Source organism: Trichosurus vulpecula, chromosome 3 (genome assembly GCF_011100635.1).
Source record: "Trichosurus vulpecula isolate mTriVul1 chromosome 3, mTriVul1.pri, whole genome shotgun sequence".
In the NCBI taxonomy this organism is placed as follows: Eukaryota; Metazoa; Chordata; class Mammalia; order Diprotodontia; family Phalangeridae; genus Trichosurus; species Trichosurus vulpecula.
In genome coordinates this window covers 336179803-336199168 of record NC_050575.1, presented here as the reverse complement: position 1 = coordinate 336199168, position 19366 = coordinate 336179803, and the positions used below count along the sequence as shown (strand labels likewise).

The following is a 19366-nucleotide window of genomic DNA, read 5'->3' as shown; positions in this document are numbered from 1 at the left end:
TCCCCCATCAGTGGAAGGTCCCTCAATATTCTCTTACTCAGCCTTTAGACCCCCTACACTGTCTGCAAAATGAAAATTTCCAAGGCTGAAGTTGCCTCTCAATACACCTGTCTCCAGGGCTGTTGTTTGTTGATTCTGCAGAATTGGCCTGAAGGTGTTTGCACTTAGGCCGAACCTCTGGCCCTGGAGGTTGGGTCTTTCTTGGGGTCTTCTCAAATTGTCTTAGGAGGACAACTGCTTTATCTCATGTTTATTTCTGCTGCTCTGAGGCGATATTCGTGATTTTATTTTGGGGGGGAGGAAATTTGGAGATCTGAAAGTTTTCTGACCTACTCTGCCATCTTCCCAGAATCCTCTCCTCCATTCTTTTCAAAATAATTCTTATCATCTCAAATCCTTCACATTTCTATTGTGTTTCTCTTTATTCCACATTCTACCTATTTTAATGGCAGCACAAGCATCATATTCTTCATGAAGCTTTTCCTGGTTCTTTCAGTTACTAGTGCACTCACTTTCAAACTACCTTGTATTTAACTACTCTCGATATTTATAATTATTCACTATATATGTACATATATGCTGTACCTGTTCATATATGTTCTTGTCTCCTTTATTAAAATATAAGCTTCTTATGAATTGAGATTTGTTTCATTTTTTTATACTTCTCTCCTCAGTACCTGGGGCAGCTAGGTGGTGCAGTGGATAGAGCACTGGGCTTCAAATCAGGAAGACTCATCTTCGCAAATTCAAATCAGGCCTCAGACACTCACACACTAGCTGTGTGACCCTGGGCAAGTCACTTAACCCTATTTGCCTTAGTTCCTTCATATATAAAATGAGCTGAAGAAGGAAATGGCAAACCACTCCAGCATCTCTGCTGAGAAAACCCCAAAATGGGGTCACAAAGGGCTGGACATGACTTAAATTACTTAACAACAATAGCAATTCCAGTACCTAGAACAGTTCCCCGCATATTGATAAATACTTTCTGATTGATTTGGAAGCTACCTCTTAGAATCATCTGACAGTTATTTGGTTTGAATTCTAGTAAGTTGAACTGAGTTAGCAGAAAAGAACAAAAGTTCTTTATTCTTTTCTATATGTTGAATAATTCCCTCAAAGGGGTCTACTTTCACCTGGGATCTGAGAAAGAGTTGTTACTGTAAGAGGGAAAAATTTTTCTATTTATTCATAACATTTTAATAGGTTCATCTTCATGCTCTAAAATGCCAGTTCAGAATATTATTTTCATTACCTTTTGCATTCTTATAACATTTTTATTAAAACAGAAAATCATGGAAGGAAAATTCATGCCAAAAAAGAATTTTCTTCAACTAAGTTGTATTCTTAGCCAAGTTTTAATTGTGACATAAAACTAAGCTATATAAGATAAAAGACATTGTGGAATATTGCATAGAGGCTTGGAGTCAAAGGTCTATATTTTGCCTCTGACACTTATTAGTAACTGGACTACTAGCAAGTCATTTAACCTCTGTGAACCTGTCTTATCTATCGAATGAGAATAATACCAGTAATACCAACTGCACAAGGTAGTTGCTAAACTTAAATTAGATAACATATGCAAAGCACTTTGCAAACCTGAAAGTGCTATAAATGTAAGCTATTGTTACACAGGTGAGAATTCTGAATATTATATACAAGGCATGAACTTTATGAAAAAAATTAAAGTTATACCAAGTGCCACTTCAAGAAGGCAATCTCACCTTAGAAATATCTAACTTCTGGGTTAATCTTATGACTTCAAGAATATAAGAATCACAAATCATAGGGTCATAGATTTAGAGCTGGAAGCTCCTTAGACATCAACCAGTCCAACCCCTTCATTTTCTATATGTTGAAATTAAACCAAGAACATCATACATTCAATTTAACTTATTTTGTGTATTACATCTTCAGAGATAGGTAAACTGTTGACTGTCTATATTGCTAGGCTGCTATGGAAACATTTTTACTCATCCTTTGTTTGAGAACAAACAGCTCAGTATCAGGCATTTGCTGCTGAAGGGAGTCCTAAAGAAGCTGTGAAAAGTTGCGCTCCCCTCCCAAAGTTTGTCATATTACCCAACATATTGACCAGTGGCGTGCTATTCTAAAATCTATTTGAGCAGCTTTGAAGTAAATGTAACACCTGGTTGATTCATAGACTGTGGTCTGTCTAAGAAATAGGTCTACTGACTTGTCAGTATGTTAGACATGACTTTGAATTCGTTACCAGCAGGTGGCTGGGCAAATGTATCATTGGTGGCATACTTTAAATGTTTTCTTTCCACTGATGCAGGATGTAGAACCATGGGCTATTAGAGCACATTTTCTAGTGTCCATAATTTTTTTAGCTAACTGAACAGAGGATTGTTTCAACAGTATAACTCTGGTCTATTGAAGGTCTTCCAAGTTGCTGAAATATTTACTGAACGGGATGCTGCAGAATACTTGTTCCTCCGGGAGTCTGTGTTACCACAAAGGGCACATTCACTTTCTAAAGATGTTCTAGAAAACAAAAATAATGATAGCTTGCAGATTGATTCTTTGCTTTACTTCCCCTCATAACTTCAACAAAATGGTATGGATGTATCAACAAAAAAAGCAAAAAATAAAAATATACATTAAGGGTACAAATAGCATATATGGCAGAAGATAACAAGTGTTTCAAGTGCAATTTCAAAAACTCTAATTTTGTAATAATTTTATGATCACTTTTTTTTGTTTCACGTATAAAGCCTCTAATCTTTATTTCTTTGTTTTTCATCCTAGGAAAGGATAAAAAATTTTCACTTTACTCATTTGTTCTTTTATCTCTCTCTGCCTTCTGCTCTAACCATGTCTTGGCAACCAGCTTTCTTGCAATGTGGTTGGGGCGGAGGGGAATTAGTCCTTAACATTGAGAATAAAGCCTGAAAGTGTTGGCCTATAATAGTCTAAACCAGGGGTGAGGAACCTGCAGCCTTGAGGCCACATGTGGCTCCCTACGTAGAACAAATCCCCTTAATGAAAGGATTTGTTCTGTGAAATTTGGATTCAGTTAAAGAGCCGCGCTTGAGGGCCTAGAGGACCCTACATGACCTCGAGGTTGTGGGTTCCCCACCCTGGCACATTTTGAACTATGTTCTCTTTTAGTGGAGACCTTAAAAGAGAATATAGTTCACAAAGTTTCCTTTCTTTGGGACATGTTCTTTAGCAGTTAAGTTTTGGGCTATAAAATCAATAGATGGTTGTAAGATGGTAATAAATACTGTAGAACTCCTTTATAACTTAGGTACAGAAGAAATAGCTAGTTATAGGCTGTTTGATATCAGGATTTTATACTATAAAATTATGCATTTTGTTATAATGCAGAGAGGGGTCAGCTAGGTTGGCACAGTGTATAGAGTGCCAGGCCTGGAGTCAGGAAGACTCATCTTCTTGAGTTCAAATCTGGTCTCTGATACTTACTAGCTGTATGACCCTGGGCAAATCACTTAACCCTGTTTGCCTCAGTTTCCTCATCTGTAAAATGAGCTGGAGAAGGAAATGACAAACTACTCCAGTAACTTTGACAAGAAAACCCAAAAGGGAGTTGTGAAGAGTCAGACATGACTGAAATGGCTGAACAACAACTACAAAAAAAGGAGAATGTTGTAGATATCATTTGTCTCAATTTTAGCAGAGGTTTTGATAAATTATCTTAAGTTATTCTTATGGAGATGTCTAGATGAGATGGTAATGCAATCAGATGGATTCAGAATTAGATACATGACAGGCCTCAAAAGGTAGTTGTTGACAATTCAACCTCAGCATGGCAGGAGATCTCAAGTGTCGTGGCCCTCTGCTAACAATTTTTTATTAACATGTAAGCATATCAAGGCATCCCTTTTTCTCTTTAAACATTGTTAAGACAAGTATTTCTACAGGCTTAAGCCTTCAGACTTGCCTGAATGAAGAAAACTTTATCAATACTTAATCAAATTGAGGAAAATAATGCCCTGCACTAAGATCCTTTCCCTCCTTACCAAAGGTCTATCCACTTTAAGGAACTATAAATTCCCTAGATAGCTAGGTGGTGAAGTGAATAAAGCACTGGGCCTTGAGTTAGGAAGACCTGAGGTCAAATTGACCTCAAACACTTATTGTGTCACCCTGGGCAAGTCACTTAACCCTGTTTGCCTGTTTCCTTCATCTGTAATGAAAACGTCAAACAGGTCCCATCACCCCAGAAAAAACTCCAGTGGCTCCCTATTTGCCTACAGGAGCAAATACAAAATGCTCTATTTGGCATTCAAAATCCTTCATAACCTAGCCCCTTCCTACCTTTCCAGTACTCTTATACCTTATTCCCCAATACTTACTTTTTGATCCAGTAACACAGGTCTCTTGACTGTTTCGGAAACAAGACACTATCTCTCTGCTCTGGCCATTTTCTCTGCCTGTTCTGGCCTGGTTTTCCCTCCCTCACTAGACTACTGACTCCCTGGCTTCCTTTAAGTCCCAGGAAAAATCCCACCTTTACAGGAAACCTTCCCTAAATCTCTTTTAATTCCAGGCTTTTAATTTTTTTCCTATTTATCTTTTAATTATTTCCTATTTATCCTGTACATAACTTGCTTTGTATATATTTGTTTGCATATTGCCTCCTCCTATTGTATTGTAAGCTCCTTAAGGGCAGAGACGTTTTTGTGCCTCTTTTTGTACCCCCAGTGCTTAGCACAGTGTCTGACAAATAGTAGGTACTTAATAAATGTATATTGATTGGTTTATTGATTGACCTAAACTCTGAACCCTTACTATTAACTTACTTAATATTAACAAATTTAATTTTGCTTCTCAATGCTATAAAATGTATGAAGACTTTGCCTGAGGGGAAAGAATTTTAATTAAGATGTAACTTTGCTTTTTGAATCCCCTCTCCCAAGCAGCAATACTTATATTCCAATAATATTATTAAATTTGAGCCTAAATATAGAATACAGAAATTTTTCTTCCACATCAATGACTTGGATGAAGACATAGAAGGTATGTTTATAAGATTTACCAATGACACAAAAGTTAGAAGGACTAACAGACTAACAGACTGGATGACAATATCATGATCTAAGAGAAGCTTGATGGGGCTCTAGGGCTACCCTTGTCTTCAGGATACTCTATCTTATCTAGGTTTTTGTGACATTTCTCTCTCTTGATTCATCTCCTGTCTGACCACTCCTTTTCATTCTCCTTTGCTGGATCATCATTCAAGTCATGTACTCTAATTGTGGTATTTCCCCAAGAATGTGTTTTGGGTCCTCTTCTTTTCTCCACTTATATTATCTTATTTGATGATATTATAAGCTCCCAGAGGTTTAATTATCATCTTTATTCATACGATTCTCAGATCTATTCATGCAATTCAAATCTTTCTCGAGTTTCAATTTCAAAACATCAACTACCTGTTGGACATCTTGAACTGGATGGTCTCTCAAATGCAACATACTCATAAGAACTTGTCACTCCCCACTACTCAACTTCCCTATGATTATCTATCTTCTCAGTTATGCAAGTATAGGACCTCAGTATTTACAACACCATGTCCTCATTTTTCCTAACCGACACATCCAATCTATTTCCAAGTCCTTCACAACATCTCCCATATGTGTCTGCTAATCCCTACTCACACAGCTACCATACTGGCACGGGCACTCATCTCATTCCTATACTATTGCAATAACCTCTAGCAGGTGAATACAACTTGTTTGTGTATATTCTTTATATTCTAAAATCTAGAATTATAGCTCACATTCAGTAGCATTTTAAAGCTTACAGATCATTTTCCTTAAGGCAATCCTGTGAGATAATACAAAAATCACAGGGGATTCTAAGACAAATGCTAAAATGACCCCTACTGGCCAGGATCTTGGGGGTAAAAGTAAGGGGAGGAAGGAGGAGAGACACAAATGCATACATGTTGTTATATATAAACCTAACCGAGGTTTCCCTACCTCATCTCTCCCTGTTCAAATCTATCTTATAATTAGCTGCCAAAGTGATTTTCCTAAAGTGAAGATCTGATCCTGTCACTCTCTTAATGAATTCTCCTGTTTCTCTAACACTTCTAGGATAAAAAAAAGGGGTTTTTTGGTACTTAAAATTCTTGAAAACTTAGACCCTTCCTATATTTTCAATCTTATACTTTACTCTTCAACATGTACTCTATGATTTAGTGTTAGCCTATTGGTAGTTCTTGAACATGACACTCCATCTCCAAACTGTGTCTTATCACATTGGCTTGACACATGCCTGGAATGCTTTCCCTTCTCTCCTCTGCCTCCTGGCTTTGTTGAAGATTCCAAGTCTATCATATGCAAGAGGCCTTTCATGGTCCCTCCAACCATAAGTCTTTTTGTTTTGAGATCAGATTCCATTTCTCATATGTATAATGTTTTGCATGTTGTCATCTCATCAGAATGTGAGCTCCATGAAAGCAGGGATTTTTTTTTTGTATCTTTAGCTCTCAGCGTAGTACCTAGCACAGAGTAAGCATATAATAAATCTTTGTTGACACTGAATCTAACAACATGAACTTCAATAAGCATAAATGTAGAACGCTATACTCAGACACAAAAAAATTAACTTTACAGGTATAACCATACAGGAAGTATGGTTGAACAGCAGCAATTTTGAAAAAGATCTTGAGGTTTTGGTGGACTACAAGTTCAATATGAATCAATAGCATGATGTAGAAGCCAAAAAGCTAATGGCGCCTTCACCTGCATTAAGAAGGGCATAGCTTCCAGGAATAGAGAAGTAGTGGTCCCACTATACTCTGCCATTTTCAGACCTCATCTCTAGTACCATGTTTAGTCCTGGGATCCACAGTTTGGGAAGTATATTGATAAACTGGAGAGTATCCAGGGGACAGCAATTAGGATGTCAAAAAGTCTTGAATCCATGATATGAGAATCAACTGAAGGAACTGCAGATGTTTAGCTTGGAGAAGACTCGGGTGGACATGACTGCTATATTCAGGTATGGAAAGGGATGCTGATTGACAGGATTAGAGTTGATTTGGTCTCTGTGGAAACAGGTGCACTGGGTAGATGCTACAAAGAGACAAATTTGGACTTATGCTAGGAAAAAATTCCTAACAATTGGAGCTGTCTAAAAGTGCAATGGGTTGCTTCAAGAGATGGTAGGTTCCCCCTCTTCAAGCAGAAGCTAGATAACTCATGTCAGGTATTTTAGTGAAAGATTTCTTTTACCTATGAGTTAAACCACATAGTCATGGAGGTCCCTTCCAACTCTCAAATTCTGATTCTGTTTGTAAAGTTAAGGAAGGGGATCATTCCTACTATGAGAAATGTGGTTTATTTCAAAGATGATTTAAAACTTTTTTTTAGCAGTTCCCATGCTTTTTAATACTGTATTTTATTTAGGGAAGAAGAGTGGAGAGGTTAGGAGGTAAATTTCTGAATTATAATGGAATTATAAATATAATGGAAATTCATTGGTTTTAGAATCAGAAGACCTTGCCTACTACTATATGTGCAACTCTGGGTTAATAATGTATCTTTCCAGCAGGTTATTTCACCCCCATCCCCAAGACACCCTGGCCTTCTTGTCATATGGCTTTCTCACTTCCATGCCTTTGAATTATGTATTTTATGCCTTGTTTCCTCACTCTTCCAGAAGTCTCTGGATTCCTTCAAGGGTCATCTCAAGCACCATCTTTTACCTTATGTAAAAGGCCTTGTGCCTTTCTGTGTCCTTACCACTCCCATCCCCTCTGCCTTATATCTATTTTATATATAGCAACATGTATGTGTTTGTCTCTCTCCTTCCTCCCCTCACTCTTACCCCTAAGATAGGTCATTTTAGCATTTGTCTTAGAATTCGCCAGTGCTTCTTATCTCACAGGACTGCATTAAGGAAAGTGATCTGTAAGCCTTGAAGTGCTATTGAATGTCAGCTATAATTCTAGATTTTAAAGGATATACACAAACAAGTTGCATTCACCTGCTAGAATTTTGTCTTCCAAAAAGCCTATCCTAACTTTACCCTCTTGGACCTGACATAGTACTTTGCTCGAACCTATTTTACTTGTATGTTAGTCACCAAGTGCATTTTGTCTTTTTATCGGTCTTTAAATTCCATGAGTGCAGCTACTTTGGCTTTACACTGTATATTTCCTGAAGCCTTAACTAGCATTCTGGCCTATAGTGAATATTTGATGTGTCTGAATTTAATGGGTGATCTATCACGTTAAAAAAGATAGCTTTTGCATGGTGGAATCCGTACTAACAGAGATGGCATTTGAACAAAGGTCCTTTGCTTCGGCATCAGTGTACCTGGATTTAAATACCACCTCGGTTAATTTACTAGCCATGCAACCTTAGACAACTCAATCGCTCTGGGTTTTATTTTCCTTAGCTGTAAAATGGGAGTGGGGGAAGTTTTCCCTTCACTTCCTAGCCCCCGAATTGGTCCATTTAGAGTCCATTTTTAAGTTCACAGAATTATCAGAAAATCACCTCCCTGGTTTAACAGCGAGCCTGCAAGTGGCTCATCGAAGGGGCTGGGGTGGGAACCGAGATCTGGCCAAAGCGGTGAAACTCCTCAATTCTGGGCAGTCGGATCTTGGGCTTGTGGGCACGAGATCCAGCGCCCGCGGATGTCTGACAAACACCAGGCTACCAAGAGAACCTGACGTTTCGGCTGACGACAGGGCAGAAGGCCGGTACGGCCCCGGCCTGTGCTGCAGGACGGTGGGAGAGGGCGTCCCTGCTCTTCGTTATTTCTCCCGAAGATGCTCCGTTTATTCTCCTGCTCCCGCCGGCCCTCCCAGGTTCCTTTGCTTTTCCCAGAAGCGTGATCCCTGCGCGATCCCGTCCAGGATCTGCGGAAGGGGGCGCGCCAGCGGCGCGACTGTGACCGATGGTTCTCCTCCCTCTCCCCCTCCCCTTGCTGGGCGCCTCAGTCTCCCGGCTCCTGCCGCGGCTCCTTGGACCGGGATCCTCCTCCTCCTCCTCCGCCGCCACCGCCATGTCGACCGCCCGGACCCTCAAATCTGTGGACTACGAGGTGTTTGGCAGAGTGCAGGGTAGGACGCTCCTTCTTCTCCCTCAGCCTCACCTCTGCCCTCAAAGCGGAAAAGGTCAAAGTCCGAAGAGAAGGGGGAGGAGAGAAGGCCAGTGTAAGGCTCCTGGCCAAGGGTAGTCGACCCGTTACCCGGCCATGACACCGCATCGAGTAGTGGGAGGGAGACTAGGCACGCATGCGCAGGAAAACAGGCGCGCCCCCCCCCCCCCCCGGAGGAGGGCAGGTGAAGGGGTGAAGGAGGGAGGGGGAAGGGGCGAAGTTGGGAGAGGAAACCGGGGGGAGGAGGAGGAGAAGAGAAGAAAGTTGGGGAGGGGAGAGAGGAAAGTGGAGAAGGGAGAGGAAGGTGGAAATGGGGAAGGGAGGAGAGAGGAGAGAAGAAAAGGGGAGAGGAAAGTGGAGGAGAGTGGTGGAGGGGAAGAGAGGAAAGGGGAATACAAAGTGGAGAGAAGAAAGTGGGGGAGAGGAAAAAGGAAAAGAGGGAGGAAAAAAGTATTTGTGTGGGAGAATGGAAAGTGGAAAGAGGAGAGGAAAAGGAGAGGAAAGTGGAAGAGAGAGAGGAAGGGGGAGTGGAGAGTGGGGGAAAAGGAGAGAGGAAGGGAAGGGAAGAGGAAAGGGAAAGTGGAGGAGGGAGAGAATGGAAGATGGGGAAGGGGAAAGAGGAAGGTAGGAAGAGGAGGAGAAAAGAAAGGAAGGTGGGGGAGAGGAGAGCAGTGGAGAAGGGAGGGAGGAAGGTAGAGTTGGGAGTGGAAGGTGAGAGGAGAAAGAAGAAAAGTGAGAAAGAAAAGAGAGAAGATGAATGTGGAGAGGGAAGTAAAAAGACAGGCGATAGGATCAAGAAGGGGAGAAGGGAGGATGAAAAGAAAGGAAAGAGGAAGGGATTGTTTTATTCTCTTCATTTGAACTGTGGGGCTTTTGATTTTCGGGCGCCCTGCTTGCTGAGAGCAAAGAGACTGGAAAGACCGAATTACCTTGGGGAAGTATATTCAGCAAAATCTAAAAATGGCCCTAGGGAGAGCTTTGAAAACACAGCCAGCTGAAAAATCCGAGCCCTTAGGATTCATTACTCCTGTGTCTATGGGGAGAGAGCCGGCGCTATTGATGATTTTTTCTTTTTTTTTCTTGGACATATAGTGTGGAAGCATACATGTCGGAAACCCATAATATGAGAATCAGCGATCCTGAAATATACAGAGGCCTTTTGGGGGAGGGCTATATAGCTGCTGCTTGGGGGCACCTTATGCGAAAGGGAACTTTTGTGCACTATCAATATTTTATCTATTCTAGGACAACCGTGTATCAAGCAGCTGCTGTGTTCTGATCACTGTGCTGGGTGCTAAGAGAGTTACAAAGATATGTTTTACACGTTAAGATATATCTTCTACTATATATAGCATAAGGAAATGTGAAACAGATTTGAGATTTTTGTATTGCTTACCTAATCTGTTTTGGAGAGTCTTATAAGGTGTTATGAGGACCTGGGTACAATTTTGGGTGTGGCAAAAGTCTCTTTGGCTTGTTTCCCCTCATCCAAGGAACTTCTAGGAATTCTGTTGACTGTCTTGTTTTGTTTCCCTCTAAGGGCCCTTTAGATTCCCTGCAAAGGGCGCTCAGCTCACCTGCAAGCATTTAGGCTAATGTGGTCTTACGTATGGAAACGGATTTATTTAAACCGCAAAAAACAGAAAAAAACTTGTAAGCTAGCCACATGACCTTAATCTATGGAGTGTCTTCCTACGCATTTCAATGTCAGCAAATTCAAAGGAGAGAAAATTGATGAATGTAGAGATTGATGGAAGGCTTTCTTGAAGAGCAAATACATTATTAAACATAAGGTCATGATAGACAAATAAATCTTGTAAATAGAATTTTTTAGATTTTTTAATTTTTAAAATAAATTTTAATTGATTGCTTTTATATTTGAATCACCAAAATTTCTCCCATTATCTCCCTTCCTAGAGATCCATCTCATTTCTCAATATTATTATTAAAGAAAAAGAGGAAGAATAGACAAAAAAAATCAGCAAAACTGAACAATACATTAGAAAGGTTTGAAAATAAATGCAATATGCAACACCTGTGGACCTCCTGCCACTTCAGTGGAGTGGGGTTGGGTGTATTCTCATATCTCTTATTTGGAGCCATACTTGTTCATGATAATTTTGTAACCACGAATATAATTTTTTTAAAAATGTTGGTGCATTTTGTTTTTGCGTTCATGTCCAAACAGTTGTTCCCCCTAACAAAGCAAACCTTCCTTTGTAGCAAAGATTTAAAAACAAAAATGAATAGTTAAGAAAAACCATCACATTGACAATGTCTGACAGCAAATGCGATATTCCATACCTTTAGACCCCTTCCCACTGGAGCCTATACAGCCTTTCCAATTTGTTGTACTGACCTTCCTAGCTCAGAGTTGATAGAGTCACCATTTCCCCTTTACCCTTTCCCCTGGCCCCTTTCCCCCCACTTACATAATCTGTATAAGTGGTATCAGTGAAAGGAAAGGTCATCCACGTTGTGGCTCTTTAATTCATTTCACCTCAGTTATGGCCTATTCTGCAGTACTTGGTACTATGGATCTCTGTTGTTACGTCTATTCTCTTCCTTTTGGTTTTCATTTTTTCTCCTTGTCTACTTCCTTCCAGGGGTGGGGATGGATAGGCACCATATGCCTATAGCATATAGACTCTTTGCACTTTAAGACCTGGCCCTGGGAGCCTTCATTCCCTGTCTTCCTCAGCTGTATGGAAGATGGATTGGATAGGGGAAATATTAGATTATTGCAGTAATCCAGGCAAATGATGATGAGGGACAGAACCAAGATAGTGGCTCTGCATGTGGGAAGACCAGGATGAATGTGAGATAAAATATGTAGATAGAATTGATAAGGCTTGACAACTGATTGCATATGAGGAGAGAGAACGGGGAAGAATAAAAGATAGTGCTTAGCTTAAGAACTTGGATGACTGGAGGGCTAGTGGTGCCCTTAATAGACAAAAGAAAACTTAGGGAGAGGAGAGAGTTTTGAAGGAAAGAATCAGTTTTGTTTTTGAACATACTGAACTTGAAATGCCTATGGCACATTCAGTTGGAAATGTCTTCTTGGCTGTTGGTGATGTACTGGCGCCAAGTAAAGTCTAGATTTAGATATATAGACCTGGGAATTGTTTGGAGGTGATAGTTGAACCCATTTGAGCTGATGAAGTCACCCAAGATAGACAAATATACAGAGATAAGAGAAAGGACCCAGGCCAAAGACCTATATTCATGGCACAAATAGGAGGTGGGCAAGGATGATGATCTTCCAGAGGGAATTGAGAAGGACCAACCAGACAGGTAGGAAAACTAAGAGGGGCCGCTGTCATGAGTCCAGGCAAGAGTGGGTAAGGATAGTTGACAGTGTCATATGTCGCAAAGATTTCAAGAAGGATAAGGATTGAGAAAAGGGGAGAATATTTGGCAATTAAGAGATCATTGGTAATCTTGGAGTGAATAGTTTTAATTGAGTGATGAGTTTCAGATGCCAGATTGCAAGAGACTGACAATTATAAGGTGAGAATATGAAAACAAGGAGTATAGACTGTTTTTTTCCCAGAAGTTTGGATGAAGAGGGGAGATAGAGAACAATAGTTTGAGGGAATGGTAGGATCAAATGAAAGTTTTTAAAGGATAATTGGACTTCTATTTTTAAGTGATATGCAAAGAGTCAGCCAATAAAGAGAAGGTAAAGATTGAGAAAAACTCTTTGACCCAGAGCTCTCCCAGCTGGACATAGACCTCCCCCCCAAAGAGGTTAAAAAAAGGGCCCAATATACACCAAAAATAACTTTTTATAGTAGCAAATAACTGGAAACTAAGTAGATGCTCATTAACTGGGGAACAGCTAAATAATTGTAGTAAATAAATGTGATAGAATATTATTGCACCATAAGAAGCAATGACTATGAAAACATTTGAATGACATACATAGACTGAGTGATATAGGTAACTGATGACAAGTGCAGTAGAATCATGAAAATAATATATATAATGACTTCAAAATGTAAATGGAAAGAATAGCAACAACTCCATCAAAAATATTAAAATTGATGCGGTGTAATTTTAATGACCAAGGTCAACCCTGGATAAGATGTGAATGCACCTTCTTCCCCTTCTTTACAGAGGAGGTAGATGATGGAACTTTGAATACACTATAAGACTTAGTGTGTTTGTTAGGTTTACCACTTCCTTCTTCACCCCTACTCCCTTTTTATTTATTATATGGAATAGCTTTTTCAGTGGGGGTGGGGAAGGGGTACACTGGGAAATGAAGGTGATATAAAAACAAAAGATATCAATAAATACTTAAAAGAAATTGGGAAAGGAAATGATCAAAGTTAACCCTTTAGGGGAGACCCCTTGTTCTTTCTCTCATCTGTGTTTCCAGCTTCCTACAGGTCTATGCAGCATTGCTTCCCATCTTTATCCTCCTCATTGTATCTTTTCTCTAAGACCCATGGGATCCCCGTTGTAATAATAATAATACTTTTACTTCACAGGATTATCGTGAAGAAAATGTTTTGTACATCTGAAGGCCTTACATAATTAATTGTTTGTTATTATTATTATTACTTCTCACTTTGATGGATCTTTGTTCTCATCAATGTGGGTACTCTCTCTAATGGCACAGATCACAATTTGTACATATCTTCTTAGCCTATGAGACAACATCCTAAAGGCTTCCTCTAGATTTCTTAATGTTATATGGATTCCAGTCAACCATGTGGACAGTTCTTTGGGTGTCCCTTATTGTCATATAACTAGTCCACTTCCTTTTCTAGTACTGTCTCTCTCTAGTGATATCCTTTATTCTCCTGTTGGTAAATGGGCTGCTCAATGCCCAGTGTTACCATGTATTTGTTTATTATCTACAACTTTGTGTCTTCGAAGAATGTCTTATTCCATGACTTGGCCGTACAGCATCATGGAAAAATATTGATGGAGATTCTGGATTACATAACCAACAGGGAGGATATTTTCTCCATTTCCCTACTAACTTTCACAAACTCACCAAAAGAGGAATTATGAGCCAAGGTTAAAGCAAAAAAACCCAAAATAACAAAAATATGGTCTCCAATAGCGAAGACACCAAGAAGCATAACAAGTTAATAGTCTTATGAATTAACAGAAGAGAAACTGAATCTCTAATGTATACACTCAACACACGCCTTCCCACATCCATCAGCCCTCATATTCTGGCAGAATGCCAATACAGCCTACTACTCGGCAATTTCCTTGATGCTGCTACAGTCTTTGTTGGCACACTCTATCCCTGATCTTTTCATACCATTCTGTGGTAGCAAGTGGCAGATGTAACTGCCCACCCATTTTCAGAGAAGGAGAAAGTATAGGAAGGTGGGACCATGTCTTGCCTGGTATTGCAGCACTTAACTATAGAACTAAGGAATAGAGGGAACAGGGACAGGGTACTGCACCAGACCTCAAAGAAAAGGGACTGTACTTCATCTGGAATCATCCTGTCCCCCTAGATTTCACTTTGGCACTGAAACCAGTGAAAAATGAATTCTCCAATGTGAAAGGAAGATGAGAAAACTTTGGGATCCAGCCCCCAGGGGATTCACCATCAAAGGGGAAGTAGTAATAATGAAATAAAAAAAGACAAAAACTATCAATCTTAGGAGGAAGACAACTCAGTTAAAAACCCTGAGCACAAGCTGAAAAATCGGGGAAGGTATTAAAACAGAAGGGATGGTGGATACAAGGATAGTTAAATGACTGTACATGCTTCTAAATAAATATTACCAAAAAAAGGAATTTGAACCAACATGATAAAATACGACCAGTGCTTTATCCACTGTGCCACCTAGATGTCTTTATATTAAACGTAAAGAAATAGAAATTCTAAGGACAAGAGTATTCTGAATCCACCAGAAACCGTAGAAGGGAATGGAATGATATATTACAAGAATCAAAGGAGCTCAAGATGTAATCCAGAATGATAAATTCTGCAAATTTTTACCTAATCATCCATGAAAAAAGATTTTCAGTTAGAGATATTTGAAGAATTCCTTAAAAAAAAAACCCAACGCATGAGTAGATTATTTGACTTGCAGGGACCTCAATGAATAGAAACACAAGGAAACTAAATCTAACCACCAGGGAATATACAAATAGCAAAATAAATTACTCCATCTCTATAATCTATTGAAAGGGAAAAAAAATGAGAAAGAGAAAAACATTTACAGACTACAAAAAAAAAACCCAAAAAGAACGGGAACCGTCTAGAGATTTCTTTCTAAAAATACACAAACTGAAAGTAATATACAAAGTGTAAGTGAAAGTAATACACAAAGAAATAGGAGAAATGAAGGTGGAGGAACAGGCCTGAAACACTCTGGACTAAACCTCATGAATTACTCCTTCCTACCTACAGGGGATTCAATGCCATTTGTGTGACTAACCTATAGAAAAGGTGGGTACATAAAAGAGAAGTGGGGATGTAGAAGATTGAGGAAGATGAGTGATGTACCCTAATCAAGTTAGCAATAAACAGTGAAGGGAAAATAATTCATGTAGTCTTTCAGTAAGAAGAGCAGCTATAGAAGGATGAGTGAGGAGGCAAAGGAAAAGATTGAAATGGGGTAAAGAGGGAGAGATTTCAAATCAATGGGTTGCATGAAGGTAGACTAAACAAAATAGCTGAAATGATAGCATTATCTTAAAAGATAAAGAGAACGAAAACAATTCTTAATTCAAAATAAGCAATACTAGAAACACAAATGGAGGAAAATATAAACCTAAATCTCATAACTTTAAGTGTGAGTGGATTAAATAATCCAGTAAAACACAAATGAGAGATTAGATAAGAAAACAAAACTCCACAAATTGTTAATTACAAGAAATAGACTTACAAAACATAGACACTTCCATCATAAAAATGAGAGGCTGAAACATTTACTATGCATCAGAGATATCTAAAAAAGGCAGGAGTTGCAATCATGCTATCAGATAAAGCAAAAATAATAATTCACAACATAATTAGAAATAAACAAAGAAATAATATTGCCTTGAAAGAAACCATAGACAACAAACCAATATAAGTATTTAAACATGTTACAAATGCCCTAACATCATCTAAATTCATAAAGGAAAAATTAATTTACAGAAGACAGAGATGGTACAGTAATAGTAGGAGACTTTAATATCTTTTGCTGAGATTTGGACAAATCTAACAGGTAAAAAGAAAAAAACATGGAATTTAACAAATTTTGCTAGGTGGCACAGTGAGTAGAGCACCGGCCCTGGAGTCAGGAGGACCTGAGTTCAAATTCGGCCTCAGACACTTGACACACTAACTGTGTAACCTTGGGCAAGTCACTTAACCCCAATTGCCCCACTCTCCCCCTGCAAAAAAAACAAAACAAAACAAAACAAAACCAAAAAAAAAAGAATTTAAATATCTGGGGAAAATAGATCTAAAAGATTTAGTATCTTTAGAATGTGATTCCTGAACAATATACAGTTATCCCTTCTCCATTGTGACTTTTCCCTTCATAGTTTTGCTGTTTTGCAGATTGGCATAAAAAATGAAATGGAAACTTTGGGAGAGTTTGGGAGATGCCACAGATGACATGCAAAGGCCAGCAGATGACACAGAGCTCAGAAATGCATAAAATATATGTATTGTATTGTATAATGTCAATACTTTATCTTTTAATATCATACTAATTCAGACTTCTTCTCTGGCACCAAAGGAGAGCCAAAAATTTTACATGGATTTTCCAGATTGTGGGGGTGCCATACTCCTAACCCCTGTGATGTGGAAGGGATAACTGTACATATCTTATAAAAATTGAACATGGATTAAGTTACAGAGATTTTGCAAATAAATTTAAAAAGGCAAAAATGATTAAACATGCTTTATAGATCATAATATAATTAAAATAGCATTTCAGTTTAGGGACCAAAAAGTTTAGGGAGCACAAACAAAAGTGGAGACTTAACAATTAAATTCTAAATAATGAATGGGCCAAAAAATAATAGAAGCAATAATTATGTGAGAGATTTTGACACTGATGAAACTTTCTCCAAATTTGTGGGATATAGCTAAAGCAGTCCTCAGGGGAAAAATTATATCCCTAAAAACATATGTTAGTAAAACAGGAGATTTAAATAAATATGCATTTGAAAACTAGAATCCCAACAAGTTAACCAGCATAAAATGAGCACAAAAGAGGATATATTTAAAAATTAGAGAAAAGGATAAATTGAAAACCAAAAATGTTATAGAAATGGTGAATAAAACTAAAAGCTAGTTAGTTCCTTGAAAAGTCTAATAAAATTGATAAATCTTTAGCTAATCTTATTTTTAAAAAGAGGAAAGAAAATCAACAAAGTAGGATATGAATAAGATAAAAATCACAGCAAAACTAGAAGGAATTTTTTAAAATAATAGACCTTATTATGCACAGTTATATTTTAACAAAACTAAGAATACAGAGGAAATAGATTACTTCTAAAAATATAAAACACCCAAATTAACAGAAGCCCAAATAAAGATCTTAAATAATCCAACCTCAGGAAAAGATGTAGAAGTAGTTTTAAAGAACCTAACAAAGGGAAAAATAACCTCTTGGGTCTGATGCATTGACAGGAGAATTCTTTCTAACTTTTAAAGAAAGTTAATAGAAACACTGAACAAATTATTCTTAAGAATAGAGAAAGCACTACTAAACTCCTTTTTGTGAGACAAATATAGTCTTAATAATTATACTAGGGAAGGATAAAGCAAAGAAGGAGAAATTTAGATCAATGTCATTGATGAAATCAATTTAAAAATTTCAAATAAAATTCTGTCAGAATACAACAGTTTATCCAAGAACCATTCGTTATGACTAAGTTGAATTTATACCAGGGATGCAAGGATGGGTCAGTGTTAGGAAACCAATCACTAAAATCATGTTAAAAACAAAAACATCCAAAATGACATGATTATATCAATGATAAGTTTATAAAAATCTTTGATATAATACAACACTCAGTTATGCTAAACATCTTTCAATATGTAACCATAGAAGGATCTTTTAAAAAATATCATTAAAAGTATCTATCTGAAATGAAAAGCAAACATTATATGAAACAGGAAACATTATATGAAACAGCTTTTCCACTAAATCCAGGAATAAAGCAAGGATGCCCACTCTCCGCGCTGTTATTTCATGTAGTTTTAGAACTAATCAGTAGAAATAGAAATAGTACTTGCTAAAAATTGTAATAAGATAAGAGAAAAAAATTAAGATGTAAAGATAGGCAAAGAAGAGATAAAACTATCCCTTTTTGTTGATGAGATGATGATTTATTTAGAAAACATTAGCAAAGATACAATTGAGACAACAGCTTCAGTAGTAGCAGGATACAAAATAAACCCACAAAAAAATCAACAATATTACTTTTTTTTTTTTGGAGGAGAGAAGGCAGGGCAATTGGGGTTAAGTGACTTGCCCAAGGACACACAGCTAGTAAATGTGTCAAGTGTCTGAGGCCGGATTTGAACTCAGTTCCTCCTGACTCCAGGGCCGGTGCTGTACTCACTGCGCCACGTAGCTGCCCAAACAATATTTCTTATAATAATAACAAAACTCAAAAGGAAATCCTATTCAAAATAACTACAAAATGCATAAAATATCTGGGGTCAGTCTTCTAAAACACACAAAATTCATCCATAAATTCAATTAGTACTTCTTAAAGAAAGAATACCTTAAATATTTGGAGGAATATTCAGTGTTTATCGCTGGGCCAATATAATAAAAATGACAAACTTTCCAAAGTTAACTTATATTGTTAATATTAAACCAACCAAGCTATCAAATATTTTATGGAACTTGTTAAAAATAATAACTAGATTCATTTGGAGAAACAAAAGATCTAGAATATCAAGTGAAATTCTTTTTAAAAGTAACGATGATGGAGGAATTATACTTTCAGACTTCAAACTTAATTATAAAATAGTACTCATCAAAATAATTTGATATTAGTTCAAAATAGTGAAGTAAGCAGATCAATGGAACACATTAAAAAAGGGGAAATCAGAAATTATATAACTCAATATCATAGTATTCTTTAAACCTGAAAGTTAAGAAAGAACTCCCTATTTAATAAGAACTGAGAAAATTAGAAAGCAGTCCAGCAGAAATTCCACTTAGACCAACTTCTTATATCATATTTCAAATAAATTCAAAATAAGTTACATGACTTCAATGTTAAAGGTAGTACCCTAAAAATTAGAAGAGAAATAGATCAT

The 19366-nt window shown here is 37.8% G+C and overlaps 1 protein-coding gene across 2 annotated transcripts in view; it reads left to right on the top strand.

Moving 5' to 3' along the window:
- The first annotated feature begins 8585 nt into the window (after positions 1–8585).
- The window catches only part of ACYP2 (acylphosphatase 2), a 228591-nt gene continuing 217810 nt past the window's right edge, over positions 8586–19366 (top strand). Inside the window, exon 1 of one of the 2 annotated variants that reach the window (XM_036748029.1) lies at positions 8586–9067. In XM_036748029.1, the coding sequence (XP_036603924.1) occupies positions 8902–9067 (166 nt within the window). In that variant the 5' untranslated portion in view covers positions 8586–8901. The remainder of the gene's footprint in view (positions 9068–19366) is intronic. The other variant, XM_036748030.1, reaches the window with a different exon arrangement.